The following is a 10,275-nucleotide window of genomic DNA, read 5'->3' as shown; positions in this document are numbered from 1 at the left end:
TTGATGAACTTCAAGATTGTGACCCCCAAGCATTTGTATATCATTTTCTAAATTATTTTTTGAGATTTATTATGTTATTACTATAATTATTTTGTTAGTTTTTTAACAAAAAAAACTTGGAGAGAAATTAGATACATAATGGAATAATGTTATTCAATATCTAGTCTGTGTTTAATAAAAATGTGTATGCTAAAAACATGAGTATGTGTACCTGGGGTTAATATGTGATATGTCCTAGCTTATTATGGTTTTGGATGCAATTTAGGGTTCCGTTAATCTATAAATTCTCTTTAGGTTTATTGCTCACACTATTGTTTGTGCATAGTAACTTGTTTTCCTTCCATTTAGTCTAACAAAGATAAATATACACCATTGTTCTTTGAAATCATGAAAAAATAGTATGCAAATGTAATGCAGCATAGTTTTCTTCTTGTAGGAATCTTAAAACAAAAAACTTATGGCTCGTTTGGTATTCTGTATAATATAAGGCCTGATAGTATGAGGCCTGATAAAATTTTGATATTATATATCATTTGGTCACACACTGTATAACTTGTTTGACTCTTGTAGCCTTGTACTGGGCTTGACTCTTTCAATGAATGAAACTTTCACTATTGAAAAAAAAAAAGTGAGACAATTTTTTTGGGTCTTTTTGACTTAGCATTAATGCTTGGTTTTTTGGGGCTTTTTTTACTTAGTAAAAAAAAATTTTTTGAGGCATTTTTTCCTTATTATATATTTTTTTTGGAGGCCTAAAGCCCTTGCTTGGGTGACTCCCTTGGGTCGACCCTGCCTAAACATATGAAAACGGAGGAGAATAAGAGACGGCAAGTACACCATAAATTAATCTCGGTACATACCATTCTGAGAAGACGACCTTAGAGCATCTCCAATGGAGTCCTTATTTTGAGACCTTAAAATAAGATCCGGATCTTATTAGATCTCACCATTGGAGCTATCCTACATGGCATGAGATCTTAGCAAAAGCTAAGATCCGTGCCTTAGCTCAGGTACTCTCAAATGTGGGATCTTAAATAAAATAATATTTTTTTCTCTCTCCTTTAATACCATAACCAAAGTAAAAAATTAGGGAGAGAAATAAATAATATAAATATATTGGGTATCGTGGGTCCAGTCAAAAGTAAAATAAGATCTCAACCACTAGAGTGAAATGTGCATGAAGACCTTATGAGTATCTTAAATCCTATGTGGCAATTTGGGTCCACAAAAACTGAGTTAAGTCCCAAAATAAGTTCCTACCATTGGAGATGCTCTTAGTATCGAGGTGAAATAGTACAAACCCTAGTAGTCGCAACTCGCAATATATGTTGTCTTGTGATTTATTTGTTGTTTTTGTTCTTGTTTATCTAAAAGTTACATTATCTAATTTATTTATTTGTTTATATATAAGATGTACATGTTGTGATCCTTGTTTGACTTCTTATTCATTGCAACAGGTATAGAACAACTGATTGAAAAAAAAAATAACAGTAATAGGAAATGAATTAAGTGGAGTGAACACTAAATTCAATTATTAATGACAGAGATAACACAGATTAGGCACATCAATGTAGTGCCAGTTCTCCTGAGATGACTAATACTGATTATGGTGTCAGAAAAGCAACAACTTGGTTCCTGTATAAGTTGTAGTAAGAAGAACACATATACAAGAACAACCAAAGCCTTTTCCCATTAAATGGAGTCTGCAACATGGATCAAATGATGACATAATGTCCTATCATGAATCATATCTAGGAGATAGACCATTTAAATCAATCTCTTGATGCCTTGGCTAGTTGGACTAAAGTAAGCAAAACACATCTATCCCAAAAATTACCAGATAAATTTTCAGTATGACATATTTCCTGTTGTGTGCAAGCAGCAATACAAACCAGCAGAGAGAGAACAGTACACAGCTTGATAATAAGAAAGTACATCTATAGGAACTGATATCACTGTAAAGTGGTATTCAAGAAGAGGAAATACTTCTTACAATTATGCTGTGTTTGTTTAGGTGGAGTTTGAAGGAAGGAAGTAGGTAGAAAGTAATTCAAGTACCCTTCCCATGTCTAATAGATCTCCTACAGATCCAGTTACTCCATTTCCTCTGCAGAGGCAAGCCATACCCGAGGCCTCAACTGTAGGTGTTCTTTAGGCAGAGAGTTGGGTTCACAATCCGTTCATACATATACGAGATAAAGTCCTTCACTTTCCCCGTGAGCCACTTCCAGGATCTGGCTTGGATTAAATCCATTAACTGCCCTGCATCAGCTTCACCTTCCCTGAAGAGTATTTCATTTCTGTGCAGCCAAAGTGACAAAGGCTTTAAAGTTAATTCTTATGATTGATAATAAAGAAAATGTGTGTTCAACAAGAATGAATGTGGTTTATAAGAATGTTTTTACAAATAATCGATTCACACTTGTTAATTTACTGACTTATATTTGAGCTCAATTTATCATTTTATTCATTTATTTATACTCTTATTTCATCCGTGCATGGCGCAGCGGGATCAATACTAGTTTTACTACTAATAAAAAACTTTCAAACGATGAGCCTATTTTTAATTTTTGTAAATGATTAAAAAAAATTATTAGTAAATTATACTAAGTACTAGTAAGGGGTAAGGGGAAATTGTCTCCTTTTTATTATACTAAGTAGTAGTAAATTATACTAAGTAGTAGTAGCTAGAAACTTTTCTCCTTTGCTTTTTGTTCTTTTCTCCTTTCAGCTTTGTACCCAAAAAAAGGGGGTCATGGGAAGTTGTCTCCTTAACTATATTATTTTTACATATAAGATGCTAAATAGGTTTAATTGAGTAGTTGCAAGTACGAAAATTTTGTCGAACAGTAATTAAGTTTGACCATTGTAAGTGAAAATGCAAATCCAAATCTCGTAAAAATCATTTTTTGAGAGTGACAACTATAATTTCTCGAATGGATGAGAACTCCAGTAAAAAATAAAATAAAAGTTAGTTGGAAGTGATAAATGATGAAAACTAAATAATGTGTTAATAAATAATAACATATCGCTGAAATTAGTACTTAAGTTTTTAAAATTAGCATATTTTTTATTTTTAAAAAAGTGAACAAAAATTAATTTGGGTGATGATCATAAAAGGAAATAATCTTTCCTATTGAATTCTAACTCAAGGTTTCCCTCAAGAATAAGTTCTAGACATTATGAAGTTGGGCAATAATACAAGGTAGGAGGATGGTCAATTTAACAGAGGCGTAGACATGGTTAGCCAAGTTAGTTAGCATAAGTTCCAAAAAATAAAATGTTCAGTTTGAGCATCTTATGTTGCTATTAATGTGTAACTGTAACATAAATTGGTTTTCATATTTCTAGACTGTACATTTTTAAATAATATGAAACTTCCTGGCTTAAATTCACTCTTAAAAGTTTCTGTTCATATACCACTCGCTGGTCCATCGCATTAACTCAAAACAAGGACTACCTAACCATCGCCACTGCATACAATAAGAATAAACACATAGCACTTCCGAAATTAGAATGCCCCTTTAGATCTCGTTACCTTTCCTACAAAATTGATATCCATGGAACTTATTTTATTCCAGAAGCAATAAGCGCATGTAACTAAACACATTTACTGCATACTATAATGGATAACATTAATTTTATAGGAAAAGACTTATCTGGTGTACAACAGAAAATTACGTTGAGAAACATTCCAATCCAGGTTTACTCAAAAGTTGACCCCAATAAAAGACCAATACAAAAGTATCCAAAATTTCTACGTTGAAAAACAATTAGCACAAGCAACAAATTTTTAAGAAAACGATTCTGTGGATGCTAGTACTAAGAAGTTCTAGATATGCATTCATTGCACTTTCACTCATCATCCTCATCATCTTCTTGATCATCAGCAGCAGAGTTGAGGGCTTGCAAGCGTGCAATCAACTTATTCTTCCTCTCATCATAAGTAAGCTTTTTGAGGTTGTACCTGTACAAAAGATACAAAGAAATACTTAGATGTGCTTCGTTGATGCAATTGAAAACTCAGGAGAATTCATGATTTTTTTTTCATGATTTTAAGGAATTAAATTGTTCAACCAAATTCCTTTTACTTGATGGAGTTGAAAACTCTGGAGAATTCATGATTTTAAGGGCTTGCAAGCGTGCAATTCATTTGCACAATCCCTTGTTTGAATAAAATAATAATTATAATTCCTCTTATTTATAAAATTTATATCAAAATAAAGTTTCCCCCTTTTACAAATTTATTTATTAACTTTCACAGTGGTGTCCGAAAAGCAAAAACTTAGTTCCTGTGTAAGTTGTAGTAAGAAAACATACAAGAACAACCAAATCCTTTTCCCAGTAAATGGAGTTAGTTGGCTACATGGATCAAATGACGATAAGTCTACCTAGGAGATAGACCATTTAAATCTATCTCTTGATGCCTTGGGTAGTTAGTCTAAAGTAAGCCGAACACATCTATCCCAAAAATTACCAGATAAATTTAGTATGAAAAATTTCCTGTTGTGTGCAAGCAGCAATACAAACCAGCAGAGAGAGAACAGTAAACACCTTGAAAAATGTGTGGAAAGGAAGGAAGTTTGAAAGGAAGGAAGTAGAAAGGATTATGTGTGGAAAATAGCTTTTTATGTGTTTGGATGGGAGTGCAAAATGGCAGGAGCTGAAAATGGATGGACTACAGTACTAAAAAAAATTCCTCGCTGTACCTAAGGAGAAAGAATCAAAGGGCAGTTGAAATTCCATTGGGATGCGTGAAATTATACTGACTTCTCCTTTCATTCTCCCTTCTTTTTCTATTAATCCAAACAACTTAAAAATCACCTCATTTTCCGCTTAAATTCTTTCCACCTATATTCTTTCCACTCATATTCCTCCCTCACATTTTCACCTCTGCATCCAAACAAAGCAGCATATTATACAATCAGGTCTGAAATTCTCTGCATACCCCAGCCTAAGCTCCAAAAATAATCCCTAAAATTTGCTAAACCCCAAACTCTTTCCCCTCTCCTTCATTGACATTTATTAACATTCTTTCCATCATTGCATAATTTCCCTCCTATGGCCTGCAGGAACATGTACATTCTGAGACACTACCCCTCCACTATTTCCTTCTTACTCATAATAGCACTCCAGCCAGTCCACACATACATGTCCCTTGGCATAACCCTCACCAACCTACTTTCTTTATTTCTTTTTAACTATCTTGTATCCATGAGGCAGAGGCCCACTAACATGTTACGAATGATGGCATGTGTGTGACTGTGGTGGCTAAAAAGGAAAAAGGTACCTCAGGTTAATAGTGATTTGAATCACAAAAATCTGACAGGAAAATTAGGGATCTTAAATGGACATTATAAACATTTCACAGGAGGTTTTCATAGGCTTTATAAATGGATGAGGGGGTACTTAAAACATTACAAATTTAAAGCGGAAGTAACAGTGAAATACTCATAAATTAGTAACTTCATAAATACTGGGCAATGATCCAATTTTAGACAAAGTACAAAGTTGGCAGAACGCAACAAAAATGAGAAACTGAAAACCCCCTCAATTCTATCTCCTCTTCACTCTACACTCTAAATTTATTCTATGAAAAGTTCACAACGGAACAACTCTTCTACCCAAAACCATAGAAGCTACATGGAGTAAAACACATGACAAATAATGGTTTCAATTATGCATGCTCGCCCACTTTCTTGACATCACAGCAAAGTGATAATGAATCCATCAAAATAGTGTAGCGGTTAAAACAAAAACAGCCAACAAAATTCTCAAGCTGTCAAAAATCAGATCTACAATCCATGTACTAAGATACACAGAGATGACGAAAATCAGAAAATCAAACTACCAATGGATAAAAAGGAATGAAACCAATGAAAAGAATGAAGCTGAAACCACCAAATCAAGATGTTGAAGACAGTATCAGGGATCAAGATGAATGGAAAGGAAAATTAGAAAAGAATGGATGAGAAATTTTCAAAATTTCTTCTAACAAGCAGAACATGGGAAAAAAAGAACTATCAAAATTAAATAATTTTTAAGTTTCTTTTAGTAAAGCATCAATACAGATTATTGATATCTCAGTCATTTTAAATCCCTCCAAAAACTACATTTCATACCAATCACAAGCTTTAGGGGTTTCCACAAAGTAATAGGGTTAATTTACAAAAGCAAATCGAAGTTTGAATTAGTGGTAAAGAATGGGAAGAGGGTAAAGAGAAAAAGTGACCCAATCACTTATTGGGAAGATTTTAGACGAACCCTCTATTTAGGTTAAAAAAATTCTTAAACTAAGTTGAATTTTTCTTTGAATGTAGCTCTTTAAACTATATGACGTGAAAATAACTCTTCTCCCTATTTCTTAACAGCAAACAATCACAGGAAAGACATTCCCCTACAACCATTATTGAAAACAGCAAAGCAAGGGTAAGTAACCCCCCCCCCTCTATTCCCCTGCTTACTTTCCCTTCCCTTTTTATCCATCCACTTAAAATCTTTGAAACATAATAATTATATGAACAAAACACTCTCAAAACTATTTTTCCCATAAAGAACAGATAGCTGATTTTTTTTCTAGAAGCATAATGCATGTCTATATAGTATATACCACAATTACTAACCTCTTATGCTCCTTAGGTTGCGGCTTCTCAGATTTCTTTGAAGTGGGATCTGCACGAATTGCAGCATGGACCTTCTTATACAGCTCCTCAAGTCCATCAGCTTCTATTCCTCGCTTGATATATTCACTAAAGTGAGACTGGTATTTCTCTGGCTCATCTTCAATCAGAGTCTGCAAAAATTATCAAATAGGTTGTCTCACAAATATTAGAAATCTTCTTTTATTGCACCTAAAATTTCAAATAAAAATGTACTAAAATGATATCTTCGCCCATGCCTTCATATAGGCAGCAACATGTCCACCAAAGACATATTTGCGGTGAACCTCAGCATCCAGCTCCTTCTTCTCCTTATCAAAACCAGCAAACCTCTTGTCACTGTGAGGAATATCCAGACCACCATCTAGAGCTCCCTGTAAACCACCAAATTATTCAATTCAACCAGCATTAAAACAAGATAACAAGATCAAACGAATTGGCATTGCAGTATAATATTGAATACCTTAAGGGCACCGAAGACACGGTTGCCAGTTGTGGTCTTGATAAGACCAACATCAAGGAGAGCACGGAATGGCCTCCTGGTCTCAGCAGGTTCCACTGAATAGTCCTCTCCAGTAGCCTGATAAAAATGATACAACTCAATTAATAAGCAACGAATCAGGAAGTTACAGAGAGAGAGAGAGAGACTATAGCAAATTAAAGGATACCTCAACATTGCCCTCATATTCCTCATCCATTTCAAGTGTTTTAAGGACTCGACGGGCCAATAGGAGTCCAGTGCAATAAGCTGGTCATGTTTAAATATATTTGAGAACCAAAGAAAAAGGTCAAAAGATAGACATAAAAAAATGTTGAATGAGAGAATGGTAGCGGAGAAAAGGAATTTCTCTTAAACAGAGTACCTGCAGCATAATTTGTAAGGCCTACTTCAAGACCATAGCGTGGAAGTTCATGTGAATAAGCTGCAGCAAGAACAATATCACCAGCAATGGTAGAAGATATTATTTGTGCAATAATATCCTTGTTCGTCTGATGATGAGGTGAAGGTATAACTAATTTTAATAGATAAATTCATTTTAATGGCATAAAATCACTTCATGAAAGACAAAAACAATGCACAAACAAGTCTAGGCTAACAGTAGGATACAGATCGAACAACAAAGCGGTATTTTGCAGTATTGTACTTGTTCTTGTCCTGATTGATCAACCGAATTCGGGCTCTGTAATCGGTCTTTCCCTCTGCAAATTTTTAAGCAAATAATGTCATCAGAATATTAGCATAGAGGAGGCATGATGAAGAAACACAGAGCAGAAAGACAGATAAAAAATTAACAATACCTCTTCTTCTCTTAAACTTGACTTGAAATCTCTTGAAGTAAGCCCTAGGTTTCTGAGCCTTAATAAACACCTTCATTATGCATAAAGAAATGGACAAGAAAAATCATGCTTAGTCACTGAAAAAATGAGCCACCACACACATAAACATACACCAAGATTGATTTTACTCCAGAACGAAAAGCTAGTAAAAACCAAAACACAAAACTGAATGTGATGAATTTCTCAACATCAAAATACAGATTACGAACACTGCTAGTTTCTCTTAACACAGATCAACATGATTCACTTTCTGCGAGACGAAATGATTGAATGTGCTGCTGAGAAAACGAAAATAGAACGACGAGAGATTGGAAATACTCACCATTGCTGCTGAAGCTCGATCTCTTTCCCGTAGGCGATGGAGAAGAGTGAAACGGTATTAGGTTTTGCCAAGGTTTAGGTTATAAGGGATTGCGTTGGGCGGGTCGGGTCGATTCCGGTTTTGGGCTTTTATTTGGATTGGATTATCATGAGTAAGACTAAGAGTTAGGTACTGCTTTTTTTTTAAAAACCAACTTCATTTAATTTAATTAAGAAGAAATAGAGGGCTTAGAGGCCAATACGTCAGATTGGACAATATCAAATAACTCTTGAGGAACCTCCTCAAGCCAAACAATGTCCACTCAAATTAAAAGATAAATGAGCAAGAGCGTCCGCCGCACGGTTTCCCGTACGACGGACAAACAAAAAACTAAAAACATCAAAGTTTGCAAGCAAATAACGGCAATCCATTACAATTGAATCTAAAATAGAACAACCATCGGCACGACTCCAAGCGTCAAACAGCACCAAGCAATCTGTCTCGAAAGAAACACGTCCCCAAGTCCTTCGCCATAAGCATCGCCCATCGTAAAGCAAGAGCTTCCGCCACGAAAGGTGTGGGAACTAGACCAAGAAGACAACACGCTGCAGCAATGATCTCACCATGGCAGTCGCGAGTAATTAGGCCACATCCAGCCTCAGCAACCCTTTGAAGAGCTGCGTCAAAATTTACCTTGAAAACACCAGCAGCAGGCCGGCTCCAAACCGCAGCAAAAGACCGTGTTGACCGCTGAACCACCGGTTGCAAATCAGGGGGAGGGAGGAGGGAGCTTGCACGCTTGAGAATTTGCTCCACCGTTGCATTAGTGTCATTAAAGACGAGCTCATTCTGTGTGCACCACAACACATACAGCAACGTCATGAACTTACCCACTGCTTTAGCACAACCTAAATTACTTTTACACATCCTAAATTACTTTAGCACAAGCTTTCTTCGACCAAAAAAAATCCGAAAATATTATATATCTTATTTAAACATTTACATTTACAATCCAAAAAAATTTTCACGAAGATGAAATTTCATGAGTAAAATTAACTTTCCAAAATTTGAATTGTTTGAATCATTAAATTTTACATTTTCACATGTTCATGGAAGGAAAAAATTGCTTTCAGAACTTAAACTTTTAGAGGTGTTAATTTTTTTCTTTTGAATTATTCCACTTCTGAAACTTTGACTTGCAAAATCAAAAAAAACTTTATTCATATAAAAGTTGAAATTCCAGAAAAAAGAAAAAAATTAAAATTGAACTTCCAAAGTATAATTTTTTTTCTACAAATTCCATTTTGAAAACTTGAACTTCTATAACAAAAATAAAATTACACTCTTAAAAGTTTAAATTCTGAAAGTAGAAATAAAGTAGCTTTCGAAACCAATGAGTGGTTGGTTCAAGTGGTACATGCTTGATTCCCGCAAGGTCTTGGGTTCAAGTTTTGTGGATAAAAAAAACCCTCATTGGGAGAGTTAGACCGACCATGATGTGGATGTTCCCGACTCGAACAGGATTGCCTCCGAAGAAGGACACCTGTCTTACACAAAAAAAAGTTCTTTCAAAGTCGAAACTACCACTACTTTATTTTACTTATGTGAGAACATCCTACTCTCCGTACCTAGTAATGCAAGAACCTATAACTTTTTTTTACACAGGAAAGATGCAAAAACCTAGAACTACACTACTACTTTCTTCTAATCATGTTTTTAAAACTTTTCTCAAAGGAAATCATGTGGTGAATAATACTAGGGGTGGAGAATGCACTTGGTTGTTGTTCAGCCCATTTGACCCATCTTTTCATAGGTTAGGTTGAGATTTTGTATCCAAATTTTAAAAGTGAGTCAGTCCAACGCACCCCGCATTATGACGGGCTCATGACGGATTAGATTGGCCTGCCAACCTATATCTCCACCTCTATATATAGGTTATGTTTAGTCTAAAACTTTCATGATTACATGATATTATTA

At 34.9% G+C, this 10,275-nt stretch overlaps 1 protein-coding gene across 2 annotated transcripts; it reads right to left on the bottom strand.

The window, feature by feature from the left end:
• Positions 1-3,618: 3,618 nt before the first annotated feature.
• On the bottom strand, positions 3,619-8,454 carry LOC130717921 (60S ribosomal protein L5). Of its 2 annotated transcripts, XM_057568330.1 has the most exons (9): positions 8,320-8,454; positions 7,959-8,028; positions 7,768-7,859; positions 7,523-7,649; positions 7,328-7,407; positions 7,123-7,239; positions 6,899-7,033; positions 6,624-6,793; positions 3,619-3,967 (listed from the first exon to the last, which is right to left on the bottom strand). In XM_057568330.1, the coding sequence occupies exons 1-9, from the start codon at positions 8,320-8,322 to the stop codon at positions 3,856-3,858; spliced, it is 906 nt and encodes a 301-aa protein (XP_057424313.1). In that variant the 5' UTR covers positions 8,323-8,454; the 3' UTR covers positions 3,619-3,855. The 2 variants fall into 2 exon arrangements, with proteins under 2 accessions (XP_057424313.1, XP_057424312.1); XM_057568329.1 differs by lacking the exon at positions 8,320-8,454 and having other exon boundaries at positions 7,959-8,034.
• Positions 8,455-10,275: the final 1,821 nt, after the last annotated feature.

The sequence above is a fragment of the Lotus japonicus genome, chromosome 5 (genome assembly GCF_012489685.1).
Source record: "Lotus japonicus ecotype B-129 chromosome 5, LjGifu_v1.2".
NCBI lineage: Eukaryota > Viridiplantae > Streptophyta > Magnoliopsida > Fabales > Fabaceae > Lotus > Lotus japonicus.
This window is presented reverse-complemented; position numbering and strand designations above follow the sequence as displayed.

What these genes read in the sequence shown, in the direction of transcription:
- LOC130717921 (XM_057568329.1), bottom strand. Translation starts at nt 8,034, where the DNA reads ATGAAGGTGTTTATTAAGGCTCAGAAACCTAGGGCTTACTTCAAGAGA. An exon ending in ACCGCTTTGTTGTTCGATCT is followed by an intron (nt 7,650 to 7,767) that starts GTATCCTACTGT and finishes CCTCATCATCAG; the next exon opens with ACGAACAAGGATATTATTGC. An exon ending in ATGTTGCTGCCTATATGAAG is followed by an intron (nt 6,794 to 6,898) that starts GCATGGGCGAAG and finishes TAATTTTTGCAG; the next exon opens with ACTCTGATTGAAGATGAGCC.